Genomic DNA, 20,742 nt, shown 5'->3' with positions numbered 1-20,742 from the left:
CCCTGACATCTGTCCTATATCAATAACCTTCAATTTAAAGCTACGTCCCCTCGTGCTAGCCATCACCATCCGAGGAAAAAGGCTCCCACTGTCCACCCTATCTAACCCTCTGATCATCTTGTATGTCTCTATTAAGTCACCTCTTAACCTTCTTCTCTCTAACGAAAACAGCCTCAAGTCCCTCAGCCTTTCCTCATAAGACCTTCCCTCCATACCAGGCAACATCCTGGTAAATCTCCTCTGCACCCTTTCCAATGCTTCCACATCCTTCCTATAATGTGGTGACCAGAACTGTACGCAATACTCCAAGTGCGGCCGCACCAGAGTTTTGTACAGCTGCAACATGACCTCATGGTTCCGAAACTCAATCCCTCTACCAATAAAACCTAACACACCGTACGCCTTCTTAACAACGCTATCAACCTGGGTGGCAACTTTCCGTGATCTATGCACATGGACACCGAGATCTCTCTGCTCATCCACACTACCAAGAATCTTACCATTAGCCCAGTACTCTGTATTCCTGTTACTCCTTCCAAAGTGAATCACCTCACAATTTTCCACATTAGACTCCATTTGCCACCTCTCAGCCCAGCTCTGCAGCTTATCTATGTCCCTCTGTAACCTGCAACATCCTTCCGCACTATCCACAACTCCACCGACTTTGGTGTCATCCGCAAATTTACTAACCCATCCTTCTATGCCCTCATCCAAGTCATTTATAAAAATGACAAACAGCATTGGCCCCAAAACAGATCCTTGAGGTACACCACTAGTAACTGAACTCCAGGATGAACATTTCCCATCAACCACCACCCTCTGTCTTCTTACAGCTAGCCAATTTCTGATCCAAACCGCTAAATCACCCTCAATCCCATGCCTCCGTATTTTCTGCAATAGCGTACCATGGGGAACCTTATCAAATGCTTTACTGAAATCCATATACACCACATCAACCGCTTTACCCTCATCTACCTGTTTGGTCACCTTCTCAAAGAACTCAATAAGGTTTGTGAGGCACGACCTACCCTTCACAAAACCGTGTTGACTATCCCTAATCAAATTATTCCTTTCTAGATGATTATAAATCCTATCTCTTATAATCCTTTCCAACACTTTACCCACAACCGAAGTAAGGCTCACTGGTCTATAATTACCAGGGTTGTCTCTACTCCCCTTCTTGAACAAGGGAACAACATTTGTTAGTCTCCAGTCTTCTGGCACTATTGCTGTAGACAATGACGACATAAAGATCAAAGCCAAAGGCTCTGCAATTTCCTCTCTAGCTTCCCAGAGAATCCTAGGATAAATTCCATCCGGCCCAGGAGACTTATCTATTTTCACACCTTCCAGAATTGCTAACACCTCCTCCTTATGAACCTCAATCCCATCTAGTCTAATAGCCTGTATCTCAGTATTCTCCTCGACAACATTGTCTTTTTCCTGTGTGAATACTGACGAAAAATATTCACTTAGAGTCCAGTGACCTTTCATCTATCTCTCAAGCTGTTCAGCTGCCAGGAAACCAGTCACATTGTTATTTCCAGGCAGAAGGCCTTTGTCATCAACCATAGACCAATTAGCTACTTGTTGCCAGCTGAATCTCCCTTTGTACAGGTCCCTGGCTCCAGCTCATCCGTAGCAGCTCCCCCATTGTTTGAACAAGTAACAGTGTAAACAGTACTTGCAGTGAGTATCTTGTAACTTAGATGAGAAGATATACGAGCTGAACTAGGCCATTCAGCCCATCAAGTCTGCTTAGCCATTGAATCATAGCTAATGTGTTTCTCAACCTCAGTTGCCTGCCTTTTCTCCCAACCCTTGATGCTCTTAATAATCAATAATAATAAGAATATACATCTGTGCCTTAATTACACTCAATGACTTGGCGTCCACAGCCTTTTGCGGCAGTAAGTTCCATAGATTAACCACCCTCTGGCTGAAGCAATTCCACCTCATCTTAATTCTAAAGGACTGTCCCTTTAACGTGAAGCTGTGCTGTCAGGTCCTAGTCTTTCCTACTAATGGAAGCATCTTCTGTATGTCCAGTATCCAGGGCTCTCAATTTTCCGTAAGTTTCACCAAGATCCCTCGCCTCATCCTTACACTTCATTGAGTGCAGACCCAGAATCCTCGACCGTTCTTCGTACGATAATCTCTTCATCCCTGTGATCTTGTAAACCATTTTTTGAACCTTCTCCACAGCCAGCACATCCTTCCTTGGATAGAGGGCCCGAAACTGCTCCTGATGTTCTAAATAAGGTCTGACTGCAGCGTTATACAACCTCAGCAGTACATCTCTGCTCTTGTAGTTTAACTCTCTTGAAATGAATACTAACATTGCATTCTAACTACCAACTGAATCTGCATGTTAACCTTAAGAGAGTCCTGAACTAGGAGTCCCAAGTCCCCTTGTCCTTCAGATTTTCGAAGCCTTTCCCCATTTAGAAAATAGTCTGTACCTCTATTCTTGCTACTAAAGTGCATAACCTCACACTTACCCACACTGTATTCTATCTGTTACTTCTTTGCCAACATTCCTCGATGGTACACATCTTTCTGCAGCCTGCCTGCTGCCTCAACACAACCTGTCCCTCCACCTATCTTTGTGTTATTTGCAAACTTAGCAACAATGCCCTAGTTCCTGTGTCCAGATCGTTAATGTATAACATGAGAAGTTGTGGTCCCTGCACAGACCCTTGCAGAACTCCACGAGTCACTGGCTGCCATCCTGAAAAAGACCCCTTTATCGCTACTCTCTGCCTTCTGTCAGTCAGCCAGTCTTCTATCCAAGCCTGTACCTTGCCCATATCACCATGGGCTTTTGTCTTATTTAGCAGCCTCCTGTGCAGCATCTTGTCAAAGGCCTTCTGGAAATCGGAATAGAACATGCCCACCGGCTCTCCTTTGTCTAACCTGCTTGTTACCTCCAAAGAATTCTAACAGATTTGGCAGGCATGACCTCCTCCTGATGAAGCCATGCTGACTCAGCTATGCACTTCCAAGCACTCTGCAATCCCATCCTTAATAATGGACAATCTTTCCAATGTCTGTGGTCCGGCTAACCAGCCTATAGTTTCCTGTCTTCTGCCTCACACCCTTCTTCAAAAGGGTGTTACATTAGCCATTTTTTAGTCATCTGGCACCCTACCTGACTCCAGTGATTCCTGAAAGACCACCACCAATGCCTCTACAATCTCCTCAGCTATGTCCTTCAGAATTCTGGAGTGTAACTCATCTGGTTTGGGTGATTTATCCACTTCAACACCTTTTCAGTTTCCCCAACACCTCCTTAGTGATGGCCACTATACTCACCTAGTCTTTCTTGAAGTTCTGGTATGATGCTGGTGTTTTCCACTCTGAAAACTGATGCAATGTACCTATTCATCATTTCTTTGTTCCCCATTACTACTTCTCCAGCTTCATTTTCCAGTGGTTCAGTGTCCACTCTTGCCCCTGTTATCTTCAAGACATCTAAAAATAACCCTTGCAGTCTTCTTTTATATTACTAATTAGCTTACTGTCACATGAACCACCAGAGGTAGTGGTAGATGCAGGTACAGTTACAACATTCCAAAGACGTTTGGACAGATACATGAATAGGACAGGTTTAGAGAGATATGGGCCAAACACAGGCAAATGGGACTAAGTTTAAACTTGGTCAGCATGGACGAGTTGGACTGAAGAGTCTGTTTCTATGCTGTATCACTCTAGAACTCTGGCCAACTCCTCCCTTACATCATTGCAGTTACCTTTACTCAACTGTGATTCCATTATGTCTGATTCTAGCTTCTCTCTCTCTAAATGCAGGGTGAATTCTATTATATTATGGTCACTGATCCTGGACCTTCCTTCACCTTAAGCTCCCTAATCATGTCTGCTTCATTATGTATCACCAAATCCAGAATTGCCTGTTCCCTCATGGGCTCTATCACAAGCTGTTTGAAAAAAAATCTTGGAGACATTCCATGAATTCCTTTTCTTGACATCCACTATCAACCTGATTTTCCCAGTCCATCTGCACATCGAAGTCTGCCATGATTATTGTAATAGTTCCTTTCTTATATGTGTTTTCTGTCGACTGATTTGCTTTCTTCCCCACATCCTGACAACTGCTAGGAAGCCTGTACACAATTCCCATCAGGATCTTTTATCCTTTGTGGTTCCCCAGCTCTATCCCACAGATTCTACACTTTCCAACTCTGTATCACTGCTTGTTATTGATTTAGGTTGATTTCTTGCTAATTCTGCCCATCTGTCCTTCCGGTAGAGTGTGTATCCTTGGATATTTAGCTCCTAGGACTGATCCCCTTGCAGCTACATCTCTGTGATACCCACAGCATTATACCTGTCAATTTTAATCTGTGCTACAAGCTCGTTTACCTTGTTTCATAGGCGGCTTGTGTTTAAGTACAATCCCCTTAATCCTGCGTTAACTGCTCCCGTTCTCCGTTGTCCCATTATCTACTGTGCCTGAAGTCAGATTCCTGACCTTTCCATACTCACTATCCTATTATTTCTTCTGGAAACTTTATTAATTTCGGAGCCCTCCCTCCCTCCTTTTTAACTTTTTCCCTAATTTTCCATGTAACTGAACCCCCTTCCTACTTTTTAGTTTAAAACCCTATCCACAGCCCTAGTTACGCAATTCACCAGGACTCTGGTCCCAGCCTAATTCAGGTGGAGCCCATTCCCATCAGAACAGCTCCCTCCTTTCTCAGTACTGGTGCCAATACACCATGAATTCTAACCCATGTCTCCCACACCAATCTTTGAGCCACGTGTTTACCTCTTTAATCTTGTTGACCCTGTGCCAATTTGCTCATTGCTCAGGTGGCGATTCAGAGAATATGATCTTTTTCATTCTGCTTTTTAATTTAACCCTGAGCTGCTTATTTTCCCTGAGCAGAACCTCTTTACTCTTTCTACATGTATTGTTGGTGCCTAGGTGAGCCAGGACAACTGGGTTTTTTCCCTCCCACTCCAAGTTCCCCTTAGCACCAGGCAGGCAACGCAGCCTTCGGGACTCTTGATCTCGGCCACAGAGAACGGTGTCTATTCCCCTGACTATGCTATCCCCAATTGCAATTACATTGCTCTTCGCTCCCCACTCTTGAAAGGCTCCCTGTACCACAGTGCTTTGGTCAGTTTGCACAATCTCTTTCGAACACCCACTGTCATCCCCACAGGGAGCAAGAACTTCAAGCCTGTTAGACAAGCTCAAGGGCTGAAGCTCCTTCAGCACTGCCTCCTAGATATCTCTGCCTACCTCACTCATAGTCACACCTTCCTGCTCCTGACCAAGGTAGTTAATCTAAGGGATGTGACTGCAGCTCATCAACTCTGAGCTGGAATGCCTTGAGCAACCAGCATTTGCTACAGAAATGACTACTATAAATCACAATGGGGTGCACCAGCTCCCACACATTGCCTGGTTTGGCATCTCTAATTATTTAGTTCTTAATCTAATCTTTAAAAATTACCATTTAATTGGAGAGAACTATGCAGAACAAAAGGATTTGGGTGACCTTGTACTCCAGAAGTTGCTTTGCATGTACACCAAATCCTAAGGAAGGCAAATGGGATGTCAGTGTTTATCACGAGGAAAGTGGAATATAAAAGTAGGCAAGCTATTCTACAGCTGTACATAATGAGGGACTTATGGGACTTGATAAGGCCACATCTGGAGTACAGTGTGCAGTTTTGATCTCCTTATTTGAAAAGAGATGCAAAAATGTCTCAGAAGCAGTTCAGAGAATGTTCACTTGACTCTTTCCTGTGATGATGGGCTTATCTTATGAAAATGGTTAAACAGGTTGAGCTTATAGCCTTGGGGTTTGAAGAATAAGATGTGATTTTATTGAAACGTATAAGATCCTGAGGGACTTGATAGAGTGGATACTGGGAGGATGTCTCTTGTGACAGAGACTGGAACGAGGGAACACAGTTTAAAACTAAGAGATCTCCTCTTTCAGGCAAAGGTGAAGAGAATTTTTTTTCTCTTTCAGGGCAGTCACTGTGTGGAATTCTCTTTTACAGGAAGCAGTGGAGGATATTGAATTTATTGAAGGCAAAGTTAGGTAGATTTTTATCAAAGAAGTCAAGGGTTACAGGAGCAGGCAGGAAAGTGAAGTTGAGGCCACAATCAGATAATCATTATCTTATCAAATAGAGGAGCAGGCTAAATAGGCCGAATGGCCTATTCGTGCTCCTACATTACTTTGGAACAGAGGATAGGCATTGGAGGAGGTCAAAGGTTGTAAATGGAAGACAAAGGAAAGAAAATGTACTGATATCACGTGGTTCCATGAGGGGGAGATGATGGTATAGTGGTTATGCCACTGGACTATAAATCCCTTATTACTTTGGGCCCACAGATTCAGATCCCATACGCAGCTGGCAGAATTTGTTTAATTAAATAAATTCAGAATTGAAAACTAGACTCGATAATGTTGAGAATGGAGCTATCATTGATTTTTGTAAAAGTCCCACCTGGTTCACCCAACTTTCCTTTATAGAAGGAGATTTGCTGACGTTATCTGGTCTGACCTTCATTTGACTCCAGATCCACAGCAGTGTTTTGTGGCACTTCCTCTTAACTACTGTCTGAAGTGATCCAGCAAGTCTCTCAATTCCAGGACAATTACAAATGGACAACAAATTCTGACCCTGCCAGCAACATCCACATTCCAAGAAATAATGCATATTAAAAACAACTAATTTGTGACTTTTGTTCAAGCCAGCACAACATATGCTGGGAGCTGGAAACCTAGGGTTTCAGGAAAAATGGGCAAAGATTGCTAAACTGCAATCACTTGCCACTCAGGCCTCCCTTAAGTGCCTTCAAAAAAAATATGCCTTGACTCATGTTTCTTTGCAAACTCCTTCCTTGTCTCCAGCATCCCTTTTTCAGATTTCCAGTTGGGCTCTTTCACAAAAAAAATCAGCAAGTCTAGCAAGGTCCCTCTCCTTCTCGCCACGACCAACCCACCACCACTTGCAGAAGTCTGGCTGCTCAAACATTTTATGTCAAGAAGCAGCTTTAAAATGTTAAAAACAAACCTAATCTCTTCCCATTTAAATCTCGACCACTGCCTGCACTTCCTTCCACCATTACTAGCCAGGACTTGGGATGGCTTTATTCCTCTTAAATCAATGGTCTTGTTGGTGTGAGCAGAGGTTCCACTCCCACAGCTCAGCAAAGGAAACTTACACAGACACGACACGTCCAGGTCCCAGGCACAACTCCAACCGTGAAGCAGATTCCTGTGCAACTCCACAATCTTGATATTTACATTTTATGAAAAGGTTATTGCATGCACCTTAACTTATGAATCTTACTGCATAGATATGTGACCAGCTGGATTGACAGAAGGATTTACCAGTCGGAAAAGACCAACCTGACCATTCTCTTTGATAAATATGTTCCTTCATGTCTGGAGCAACTACGATCTTCTATAAAGACCATCACTCCCATTCCTGAAAATAGCATGGTACAGGTAATAAAACAACTACTCTCTCCTTTAATCTGCTTCTGGAAGTTTAATGTTTTCACAAGCAACCTAATAAACTAAAACATAGTTACTAGTGATAGCTTAAAGTTAATTTTAAGTGTCTCACAGCAATAACTGTTCACTCATCCAATTTTCTTTCATTGAATGGACAGAATCAATGAGCAAAGGAACACATTCAAGGAATCTCAGCTACTGAGAGTGCATAGAAATTTGGATGCAACTGCACATGATTTTCCAATAATTTAAAATAATGCCAACAGATTTCTTGAGCAGAATATAGCAAATTGTCATTATAGTTCCAAAAAGGTGAAGTTCCCTGGTGTCAGTATGTAATTAGAAAGTTACCAATCATTTGATGAAATTCAAGAGGTTGCCAGTAACTATATCTACCACTGTAAACACAAGTACTTCCATTAGATTTTTGGCCATGGCATGGGACACCTTGGATTTCATCATTGTCGCCTCTTTCTCAAAACAAGGAGAAAACTAGAAGGGCCTGTGCGGATGCCAAGATTAAGGCATTGTTTGCAGCTTCTTGTTTCCTACTGATTCACAGCCACCCTTTCCAGTCTGTTGATCCAAACTGTGACTTCGCTACCTTCCACCCCGCCCTCAATTTCACTTGGTCTATCTCAGACCCCTCCCTCCCCTTTCTTGACCTCTCCATTTCCATTTCTGACAACAGTTTACAGACCAACATTAACTATAAAACCCACAGATTCCCATAGCTACTTAGACTACACCTCCTTCCACCCTGTATCCTGCAAAAACTCCATCCCGTTTTCCCAACTCCTCCATCTCTGCTGCATCTGACAATGGGCCGTTCTACTCCCAAGCATCCTGGATGTCCACCTTGCTCAAACAATGCTCTTTCTTCCCCGCACCCCTCCCCACCTTATTCCGCCACCATGGCTCCTCCATTCCCCACTCTACAGCTCTTAACCACCCCATCCCCCAAAAATAATAAAGATAGGGTCCTCCTTGTCCTCACTTTCCATCCCACCAGCCTCTGCATCCAACGTATCATCCTCAAACACTTCTGTCAAGCCCAATTAGATCCCACCACCCGGAACATCTTTGACTCCCCGCCCTTCTCTGCCTTCTGCAAAGACCATTCCCTTCCCCACTCCTTAGCTCACGCCACACTCCCCACCAACCACTCCAACCCACCCAATACCTTCCCCTGTAACCGTAAAAGATGCAACACCTGCCCACACACCACCTCCCTCACCTCCATCCGGGGCCCTAAACAGTCCTTCCAGGTGAGATAGAGCTTCACCTGCATCTCCTCCAACCTAGTCTACTGCATGCGGTGCTCCTGATGTGGTCTTCTGTATGTCGGTGAGACCAAACGTGGACTAGGTGACCGTTTCACCGAGCATCTTCGCTTTACCCATAACGGCCAACCTAACCTCCCAGTCACCGCCCATTTCAATTCCCCGTCCCACTCCCCCTCCGACATGTCCATCCTCAGCACCCTCCAGTGTCATAGCGACTCAGAACGCAAATTAGAAGAACAGCACCTTTATCTTCTGCCTCAGCACCCCTACAGCCCAGAGGGCTCAACATTGAGTTCTTCAATTTCAAATAACCTTCCCACCCATCCCCCAGCTCCCTTTCCAGCCCCACCTCCTCCCTGAAATTCCACCTTCTGACAGTCCCTGCCAGCTACCAACCGGATACATCCCTCCCAACCAGCTCGTACCTACCACCATTGTCCACCTATCACCACCATTCCGCTACACCCCTTCTCTTTATCTGCAGCTCCCCCTACCCCACACCCAGTCCTGAAGAAGGATAATACCCGAAACATTGACTGCTCCTTTCCTGCGGATGCTGCCTGGTTTGCTGTGTTCTCCCAGCTAATGGCACTGTTTTAGAATACTGAGGCCCCACATACTGAAGTGACTGAGGTATATCAGCCTTTGAACAATGACAGTCACATCTATTAAAGGGAACCTCTAACTTACCAAGATCCTGCTGCCAAATGAGTACTGTTGTTACAGCCCCCATTTGACAACAATAACTCAACTCAGTGACTTACTGAAATTGAGCTGTTCACTGCTGCTTCAGCAGTGTGTGAATAATTTAGTGCTGCTACAAAATGTCTCAGCAGGTATGCCAGTGACAATTTATTGACAAATCTGAAACTAGATCTTCTTTTGGGCAACAAACATTCAGCTTAAACAAACCAATTGAGGTTTTACTGATTATATTTCACCAAAGGATGACCTGGCAGCTTTTTTTAAAATTCACTTGGGTCTTGGGTATTTCTGGCTGGCCAGCATTTATTGCCTGTCCCTGGTTCATAGAATCAGAGAATCCCTACAGTGTAGAAGCAGGCCATTTGGCCCATTGAGTCCACACTGACCCTCCAAAGAGCATCCTACCTAGACCCGGGTTCAATTCGACCTGCGGGTGATTGTCTGTGTGGAGTTTGCACATTCTCTCCACGTCTGTGTGGGTTTCCTCCCACAGTCCAAAGATATGCATGTCAAGTAGATTGGCTATGCTAAGTTGCCCAAAATATCTTGGGTTGTGCAGGTTAGGTGGATTAGCCATGGGAAGTGCAGGGTTACAGGGATAAGGCAAGGGATGGGTCTGGGTGGGATGCTCTTCACAGGGCCGGCGTGGACTGGATGGACTGAATGGCCTGTTTCCCCACTGTAGGGATTCTATGATCCATGCTTTGTATTCAGTACGTTGGTACAGTATAAAAGCTTGTGTTTTGTTATGTCATTGTTGTCTGGAACTATACCTATGCAGATGGTCATCACACGTGAACATGGCTGTTGTAAACTTTGAACTTTCAGTTATGGGATTAATTTCTTCCAGGTATGTCTCTGTCTTTACTCAGTACTGAAAAATATGCTTCTGGCAAATGTCAGTAGAATAGATCTTGTGTGATAGCAGATCATCACTTTTTAGATCAATCCCAATTTTGATGGAAATGGTAATCAGAAGTGATGTCTATGTCTGCTAATTTACCATCACCCATTTTACACAACCTCACAAGGACAAAATATACCCCAGTAGATGAAAAACTTGTTTTTGGAAATGCTGACTGCTATTTTGTACCACATCTAGTATGTACCACACTTGGTGCTATTTCAGTTAAATAAAATCAGTGATAGAATTAACCTAGTCTTTAAGCCTCTGTACTACACTATGATAAATTCATCTGGTGAGTTGAAGTGGGACTACAGGTATAGTCAAAGTATTTTGATTATTTTTCTATGCTAATCTATCATGTTAATGCCATTTAGACACTGTGTTCCCTTTTGGATTGCCTACTGACTCCAAAGAATGTGCCTCCTGACTCTCCTCGAGAACTTTATGAGCTTTATTTTGTCTTTGCCTGCATCTGGGCCTTTGGGGGAGCAGTATACCAAGATCAGGTTGGTCCTTGCCTACTCTTGGTTGAAATCTTTGGGAGAGAAATGTATTCAAGTGATGCCTGTTTGACAGCTAGTGAGCAGATTTATGTCAATTTCTCCTGGGTCAGGTGATACCACAGGCTATAGCCTGCATTCCTTATGGACGGAGTTAGAGGGGCATTACACATCACTGCCTGCCCGTGGAAAATTGATGTAAGTCTGCAATTTGTGCTGCACAAACAAATTTCTCCCCTTTTAAGTTTATGTTACATTTTTACTGTTTTAGAAGTGGCTATAACATTTAATGTTTTATGCACTTGGTGTGAGTAGCACTCACAAGGAAAGATGTGACAGCTGTGCTAAATGTAGGCATCATCAAACCTGCATTTATAACACACTAGCTGGGATTCTGTTGGGTCTAAGGGTGTCTCACCCATCAGTTGGCTAGTGGTATTATTGCTTAGACAATTCATCCTGGGGATCCTGGTTTGAATCCCACTATGGTAGATGGTGGAATTTGAATTCAATAAAAATCTGGAATTAAGAGTATAATGATGACCACGAAACCATTGTTGATTGTCAGAAAAATCAAACTGGTTGACTAAAGTCCTTTAAGGATGGAAACTGCCATCCTTAACTGGTCTGGCCTACATGTGACTCCAGACACACAGCAACGTGGTTGATTCTTAACTGCTCTTTGGGCAATTAGGGATGGGCAATAAACGCTTGCCTAGCTAGTGATGCTTATATCCTATGAATGAATGAAACAAAAAGTCTAGAACTGTGTCCAATTCACCAGTGAGTCAATGAGGAGGAAAAGCAAGAAAGAACCAATCAGTGATTGATGATAGATCTGGGAAGGTAAGTAACTGCAGTGAATGAGTCTGTGGGGTTGTTGTCAACTGGACCCATGCTTCGGGAATTGTTGATGGGAGCCAACCCATAGGGTCAGGTTCTGTCGACTGAAGCCAGACCCCATGGTCAGGGATTGCTTTTGGGGTCCAGGCCCTGTGCTCAAGGATTGCTGCTAGGTGCTGAGTCCACGGCTCAAGGATTGTTACCAGGAACCAAGCCATGGGGAGCACTGCCATCAACCCAAGCACAGGGCCTTAGGAGGGATTGTTACTTCTTCTAGGTCTGAGGAGGATTGCCAGGCCTAGATCTCTAGAGTTGAAAAGCCTAGACCTTTGGGGTTGCCGGAGTTGACAAGTGCAAGTTGGTTGAGTGTGGATGGATGAAGGGGCCTCCAAGGATTTGGATGAAAGAGAAAGCTACAGTGGGGGTGGGGTGGAAAAGAAGAGGCTGGAATTAGCAGGATTAGCAAGGAGGCCTTGGGATAGATCGGATAGAAATTGGTTCTAATGGCTGACAAATCAATAATCAGATTGCCCAGATACCATTTCATAAGTTGATTGACAGAAGAACCAGAGGCAACATGAAAGAGAAAAAAAGTCTTCATGTAGAGTGGTTTGGATTTGGAATGCACTCCCTCCCCTGTTATTGTGGTGAATCAAAATTCTAATTAATGCTTGAAAGTAAATTGGATAAGTACCTGGAGAGAAACAAAAATAAGGAAAAAATGGGTTGCAGGGAGACAGATGGTGGACTGACTGGATTCAATTGGAAAGATCTGGTGCAAACTTGATGCATTTGAAGCTACTTCTCTGTTAGATTGTTCTTCAAAAAAAAAACTGGATTGACCTCACATAGATTTCTAAATGAGTCTTGCATAATGATATAGATAGTATTTAGTGGTGTGTGGTATTATCTATCATGTAAAAGCAGAAACTGTTAAGTAGGAAATTAGACTGTATAAAAAGGTAAACATAATTGTTATGATTTCTTTTCCAGCTGGTAGATTATCGTGTTGAATTCAGTCATTGGTGGTTCAAAGAAATGAAAGCTGTTAAACTTCCATCCCAGGGAACTGTCTTTGATTATTGCCTAGATCCTGAAACAAAAAAGTTTATTCCTTGGTCTGAAAAGATACCAACATTTGAAATGGAAGTGGATAATCCTCTACAAGTAAGTAAACTCCTCCATATTCAGATGAAAAGAAAGTCAAAGAGTATTGCAAATTCTAAAGGTCTTAAGATAGAAAACAATGGATTTCACAAGAGGCCCATCAGCAGCTGAAAAAAGAAAAGGCAGATAAACATTTCAGATGCAAAATGATTTGAATCATGCTTGTTGGTTTGCCTCTGTTGTTGAAGATGAACATTTCTTGAGTATATGGAGACTTCTGTGTGTTTGCTGATGTGGCTCTGGAGCCTGATTGCAGACATCCACGGTATTCCACAATGTGGGCAAATGTGAATTGTCTGATCTTGTTGGGATTGCCTGTCCTTCCTTGTAGATAGTAGTTTCACAATGAATGATAGAATTATTAATATTCAAAATGTATAATGTGTAAAATGTACAAATATGTATAAACCTTAACTTATTGCAAAACTTCACCTCCAAATGCTTGGAGGCAATGGGCACAGGTTGAAAAATTAGTTCTTGGCTTTGTGATCAATTTGAAGGGAACCCAGTTCCTTACTGGTTGATTTAGGGTCAAAACTGTGATTGTGCTATGGAAAAGAGCAGCTTCATTTCAATGTCTAGCCCCACCCCCCCCGCCCCTTAACAATCCTGATTGCTACTTCAGGACACAAATTGCAAACGTTGCCGATACTTTAATGGACCTTTTGAAATGTTTCATGTCAACGGGATTTTTAACGATATTTTTATTTCCCTCATATTGCAATTTTATTCAGCATATTAGTTAGTTACTTTTCTCTTTGCCAGTACTTTGCTTCACTATTCTTTTATTATTGCTGTTTTTAACAATACATTGTACAAAGAATTGAAGGGGAAGGATTTACGAAGAGCCAGAGTTCCAAATTTTATTTTGTGTTCAGGTCACAATTGTCAACACTCTGGGGCCAGTGATCGCCATGGTAGTGACAGATGTATAGAACTTTAGCTAGCCCACATTTGGAATATTGTGCACAGTTCTGGTCACCACACTTACCAGACGGATGTGGCGACTTTGAAGAGGGTACAGAAAAGGTTTACCAGGATGTTGCCTGGTTTGGAGGGTATTAACTGTGAGGAGAGATTGGACAAACATTGTTTGTTTTCACTTGAACATCAAAGGATGGGGGTCGGGGGCTGTGGTGGCCTGATAGAAATTTACAAAATTATGAGAGGCATGTATAGTTGGAGTCTTTTTCCCCCAGGGTAGAAATGTCAATTATTGGGGGAGATGGATTTAAGGTAAAAGGTGGTAAGTTTAAAGGAGATGTGAGAGGCAAATTTTTAATACAGACGCGTGGAATGCACTGCCAGAGCATGTGGAGGCATATAAAATAGCAACATTTAAGAGACACCTTGACAAATATGTGAATAGGCAAGGAATAGAGGAATACATACCACATAGAGGTAAAAGGTTTTTAGTTCAGAAAGGCATCATGTGTCAGTGCAGTCTTGGTGGGCCAAAGGGCTCGTTCCTGAGCTGCACTGTTTTTTGTTTATTGTTCTATATCTGCAGTACACACATATATCAAGTAAATGACAGATGCTGCAGACATCAACATGAGAGGAAAGTCAGGTTCCATTGCTATTATGCCAACAGTTGGAATACATTATTGATGATGTTGAATTAAGTCATTATCACAAGGAAATAGGACCTAAGTGAAGAAAGTTCTAATGGAGCCCTGCAGAGCTATGAGGCTACAACTAGGGTAAAATAGTTAATAAAGGTTCTTTAGATTGCATTGGTATGATTTCCAGACCTCATCTGTCAAAAGTATCCTGAATACAGTCTTAATATTTATGCATGGTGCAGTAGAGTGAATCCTTTACCAAGAATTCTAACAACACTGTTAATACTGAGAAAGTGAAAAGTCATTGTCACAGCAAAGCTCGTTTGAAAAAATGTACACAACAATAATTGGAGAAATTAGTCATTACTGTCGTCCCATGACAGGTGACTAACCCTAGGGAAAGCATCTTAACTCTGTACAAGCCCCTGGCATGTCCACAAAGATTCTTATCAATTTTTACAAATGCACCATAGAAAGCATCTGATCTGGGTGCATCACAATGTGGTATGGTAATTGATCTTCCCAAGACCACAAGAGACTACAGAGACTTGCAGACACAGCCCAGTCCATCGTGCAAACCAGTCCATCCATTGATTCCATCTATATTCCCTGCTGCCCCAGAAGAGCAACTAACATAATCAAACGCCCCTCCCACCCCGGTTATGCATTCTTCCACCCTCTCCTGTCAGGCAGAAGATATAAAAGTTTGAGTACACGTATGAATAGATTCAAGGATGGCTTCTTCCCTGCTGTTATCAGACTTTTGAAGGGACCTCTCAAATGTTAATTCTGATCTCTCTGCATCTTTTCTGCGACTGTAACACTGTATTTTGCACTCTGTTCTATGCATTTTGTATGGTAAGATCTGCCCTTAGAGTGCGTAAAGCAGTACTTTTCACTGTATCTCGGTACATGTGACAACAATAAATCAAATCAATTCTTGGTGCTCTGGATTGGTGTTTGTATCTGAAATGAATGATTCTTTATGCATTTGTGTAGACTGCCATAGAAGACAAAACCCACCCTGTGACATCTGTCGATGAGAGCTTGGTGAAGCTCACAGGGATCTTGGTCTTTATCAAATAGATGCAAATAGTGATTCTTGACAAGTTACAAGAGATGAGGAATTCAAACCATTAATAATCTCTTTTGTTCCCTTCAGAACATGCTGATTTCATTGTCTTCCATTTGGGATTGCTTCAGCACCCAAGATCTTCTAGCCCCATGACTGGCATCCTAAAGTGCCTTGACAGAGCCATATGCCACATGGATAATATTCTCATTGATAGCTTCAACACCATGGAGCATGATACAAGAGTACAACAGAAGTATATCAATTACTGGCTCTGTTTCTCTCACTTAACCACAAATCTGAGACCTCCAGGTCTGCCATCAACTTTGAGCCACATTGTCAAAGGATCTGGGGTCTAGAATGATCCCCAAAAAAATACAACGGCCATCAACAATCTTCCACCACCTTGCTCAGTCAACATACGCCAACACTTTGTAGCATGGTTAACCAGTTAGGCGAGTTCCTATCCAACTTAGTCCACATGAATGAACTGTTACAGTAATTCCTGAAAGAAGACCAATATACAACATCATTGTGAACATTAAGGCTCTTCTTTGGATAATGGCCATTATGCGTTTGTGATCTTTAAGTGGTACCACAGAAAATGTTACAAAGCATGCTGCATTTACAAAAGCAACTCACGATTCTAAACATGGGAATTATATATAATCCTTTGTACTCCACAAAGGTTTGTCCCTCATTATATGCTGGTCTGTGGAATGTAGTCATTCTGTTAATGGTGCAGATCAGATTTATGACAACCACACTCTGCTTGCTACTGTAAAGTTTCAAGCCTATCTCTAGGAGATGTGCCAAAAAAGAGCACTAAGTGCCATCTTCTATTTTAATTATATCTGACATGGAGAACAGAAAATTGCATTAACAAATCATCTTTTGCTGCTATTGTTTAGGATTTTATATGAATATATGCAGTTAACAATGTAACTAAATCATTTTTAAGGTTTAATTTTTCATAGATGTTAAAACTTGGATACTGTTAATAATAAGGTTATTTATGTTATGGCAGTTTAATTCTATTCATGTTGATGTGGCATACATATGGGATTAAGGAATATGTTGCTTTATTGTAAAGAAACCTCAAAGAAAATGTTGGTTTTATATATCTAAATGATGAAGTTCAACAGCCCACAGATATAAACTTAGATTTTCGGAATTACGAGGCTGTTCAGCAGTAATTATGAACATTGTGCACTGTTAGTAATGAAGTTACGCGCCATTCAACAAAGTCTAATATTTTCATGGACTTGTGCAGGCATAATGACATAAAAGGGAAGTTATCAAAAATTCACTGATTTTCTAATTAATTGGAGACTGATGGACTTTCACCAATTCACCTTTTGGAGATGTGCAGAATTAATGACGGCAATTTATGAACTTTAGCACTTCACTACAAATGAGTGAATTTCAGAAATTGTTGTCAATTTCAGAGATGTTGGCCAATTCTAAAGATTTTGGTGCAATTACTACCACAAAATCTGGGCCATTGTGCAAATGAGCTGACCTTGCAATATTGTTCAAAATTAGCCAAGACAATGCATTCTGAATTTGCAGAAGGCTAACAGTTCTGACACCATTATAAGCTGCATCTTTGGTCGCAGCATCTTCTATAGCACAGGTGTGAAACTCCTTACAAAAGTGGCATTATCCAAGAACTTCTTATCTAACAACTCTCCACCAAAATATTTAACTGCATTGTGAAACTGAGTAAACGTGATCTTGGTCTGGAATCATTGAATTTCTGCATACATATTTTTATTTACTGCCCTCACTTTAATAGTGGCTCTTCGTTTGTTGCAGGCAGTCCTTGTCCCTACAGCTGAGACCACCCAGCTACAATACTTTGTAGATTTGTTGCTGGAGAAGGGAAAGCCAGTTATGCTTGTGGGAAATGCAGGAGTTGGCAAAACTATCCTGGTGCAAGACAGACTTGCTAATCTATCAGATGACTATATGGTGTCCAAAGTGCCCTTCAACTACTACACCTCTTCGGTGATGTTACAGCGTAAGTAATTGGTGTTTTAGGAACTGTTTTGAAATTCACACTTATACAGAGTGGAGCCTCATGAGATCAAATTCACAGAGATGGTCGCACCATCAGTTGGAGGCAAGCATGTGGATAGGGAATGAATGCCTGCCACACTGCGCAAAAGAGATCCCACTCATTAACTGGTTTTTTGGATATGAGTGAGGGAGATGGATCCCTGGAGGAGTGCAACTAGAACTAAACCCATGGTACCATGGGTGATCCAGCTGTGCAGATGCAGAGGAAGAACTCTGCAAGGGTGTACTGATGGAGGATTCTTCAGTCACTGTAATACACGAGCATCTCTGCAGCCGTTAATGTGAACTCCAGGATGGTACGTTCCTTCCCTTGTGTTAGGGTCAAGAATATCATGAAACCACTGCAGGATATCCTTTTGAGGGAGAGCAAACAGCCAGAGGTCATGGTTCACATTGGTACTAGTGCCAAACTTGGAATTTAGGGAGCGAGATAGAAAATTAGAATGCAGGACCTCTAACGTCATAAACTCCAAATTACTCTTAGCAAAACATGCAAGTGAGTACTGAAATAGAAAGATAAGATAGATGAATGCACAGCTGGAAAGATGGTGCAGGAGGGAAGGCTTTAGATTCCTGAAGCTGGCACCTGTCCACGCAGCCGTGTTGTATTTGTACAGAACTGGGACTGAGCTCCTTGCAGACTATTTTGCTTTTGGGGAAAGTCAAACTGACCTAGTAATGGCGTAGAAACCAGGAGAGAATATTAGGAAGTAATACCAGGGTGTATGAAATGTTGGACAAGGTACACAGCACTAAAATAAACATTAGTCAGTTAATAGGTAGATTCAGAGTAAGGGTGAAAGTAATTAAGTTTAGGTCAGTGTTACACAGCATGTCCGTGAATGTTTAGAGAATAGTTAATAAGGTTGGAGAGTTACAGGCACAGACTGTAACGTAGGGTTGTGATGTGGCAATAATGGATTCCTGGCTCAAGGAAGGGCAGGTCTGAGTGTTAAATATTCCTGGTTGTGGTACAAAAGGGTAAAAAGGAGGAGGGATGACATTTTTTGATAAGGAGAGTATTACAGTGCTGAAGAAAGAGGATGTTTCTGAGGATTCAAGAACAGAGTCAATTTGGCCACAGCTAAGGAATAAGAAAGGTTCAGTTGCATTGCTTGGAGTAATCTATAGACCACCGATTAATGGGAAGGATGTAGAGGAAGAAATCTGCAAGGAAATTACGCAGAGATGTAACCAATATTGAGTGATTATAAGGGGGACTTTAATTACCCATATGTAGACTGGGAAAGTGCTAGTATAATGGGTAGCGAGGGAGAGGCATGGCAGAATGTCCTATAGAAGTAAGTGTCAAGCCCAACAAAAAAGGCAACACTGCTAGACCTGTTTCTGAGGGTTAATATGTGAGCTAAGTTGAACTAAGGGGAACATCTGGGGGACAGTGATTATTATATCATAAGGTTTAGGGTGATAATGAAAAATAACACTGGTCTATCTAGATTAAGAATAATCAACTGGTGGTGAGTAGACTTTAACTGAGACAGTGGACAGAGCCAGGCTGAAGGACTGGAAGCAAAGGTTAATGGGATAATCAGTATCTAACAGTGGGCTTCCTTCAAAGCCGAGATGATTCAGGCACAGTCAAGGTACATTCTTTCAAAAATGAAAGATAGGACAAACAAACTCAGAACTCCCTGGGGACAGTAGAGGTAGAAATTTATGACAGGAGTCAGACAGTAAACAAAATTGAGAATCGAGCTGAATATAGAAGCTTCAGAAGTAAGGTGGAAAAGCAAATAAGCAAATGATGGTTATGAAAGAAAGCTCAGTTAATACGAATGAAAATCCCAAAGTCTCAGACAAGCACATAAATAGTAAACAGGTGGTAAAAGGAAGAGTACTGTTGATTAGGGACCAAAAAGAGCATTTACATGTGGAGCCAAGAGCCATGGCTGATGTATTAAATAAATACATGAATCACAAGGAAGATTTAAAGTTGACAAGTTTGCAGTATTGGATAGGCTGTTGATACTTATGGTTAGTGAGGCTTTAAGACTGGGTAAGATGCATTAAAAGATATTGAAAGAAATGAGAGTGGAAGTTGCAGAGGCATTGACGGTAATTTTTCAATCTTCCCCAGATTCAGGGATCATGTTGGAGGACTGGAGAATTGCAAAAATTGCACCCTTGTCCAAAAACGGTTGTAAAGATAGACCCAGCCATTACAGGCTAATCATTTTAACTTCAATGGTGAGGAGGCTTCGGAAACAATTACTTTTGATAAAATAGTCAAATGGAAAAATACGGGTTAAGCTGGAAGAATCAGGATGGATTTTTTATGGGAAAACTGTGCCTAACTAACTTGCTGGGTTTTTTGAAGGTATGTGTGGACTTCAAAACATGTGCTAGATAACACACTTGTGAGGAAGGTTATAAGTCATGGAGTAAAAATGTCAGTAGAAACTGGATACAAAATTGGCTGAGGGATAGAAAACAGATTTATGTTTAATGAGTATTTTTGAGGCTGGAAGGAGGTTTGTAGTGATGTTTGCAGGGGTCAGTATTGGAACCCTTGCTTTTCCTTTTGGATTTGGTGTGCAAGGGACAATTTTAAAGTTTGTGCATGACACAAAACTAGGGAGAATTGTGAGCTGTGAGGAAGACAGTGTATCATTGCAAAAATTGCTGCGGGTAGTGTCCTAGACCCAACAACCTTTGTCTACTTCATCAAAGACCTACTCCCTTCATGAGGTCAGAAGTGGGGATGTCTGCTGATAAGTGCACAATGTTAAGCATCATTCACACCTCCTGAAATACTGAAGTAATCTATGTACAAATGCACGCAGGTATGGATAATATTCAGGTTTGAGCAGACAAGTGAGCTACAGGTGATGGTATTCCTGTGTAATTTCCTCTTCAAGCCACTCAGCGTCCACACTTGGAAATATATCGCCATTCTTTTAATGTCACCAGGTCAAAATCCTGGAGTGTCCTTTCTAACATGATTGTGGGTGTCCTACACCAGATGAACTGCAACAGTTCACAATGCAGCTCATCTTAAGGGCAATTATGGATGGGGAGTAAAATCAGCAAAGTCCATATCCCTGAATGAATTTTTAAAAAATGAAATTCCGTTCAGAGAAGTTTGA

General features: G+C 42.0%; 1 protein-coding gene across 1 annotated transcript in view; it reads left to right on the top strand.

The window, feature by feature from the left end:
* Positions 1-20,742, top strand: part of LOC109913909 (dynein axonemal heavy chain 11-like) — a 336,187-nt gene that overhangs the window by 94,817 nt on the left and 220,628 nt on the right. Inside the window, exons 29-32 of the mRNA XM_048614118.1 lie at positions 7,349-7,499; positions 10,781-10,912; positions 12,743-12,916; positions 17,372-17,576. Coding sequence (XP_048470075.1) covers positions 7,349-7,499; positions 10,781-10,912; positions 12,743-12,916; positions 17,372-17,576 — 662 coding nt within the window. The remainder of the gene's footprint in view (positions 1-7,348; positions 7,500-10,780; positions 10,913-12,742; positions 12,917-17,371; positions 17,577-20,742) is intronic.

Source organism: Rhincodon typus, chromosome 2 (genome assembly GCF_021869965.1).
Source record: "Rhincodon typus isolate 14 chromosome 2, sRhiTyp1.1, whole genome shotgun sequence".
Lineage (NCBI taxonomy): Eukaryota > Metazoa > Chordata > Chondrichthyes > Orectolobiformes > Rhincodontidae > Rhincodon > Rhincodon typus.
This window is presented reverse-complemented; position numbering and strand designations above follow the sequence as displayed.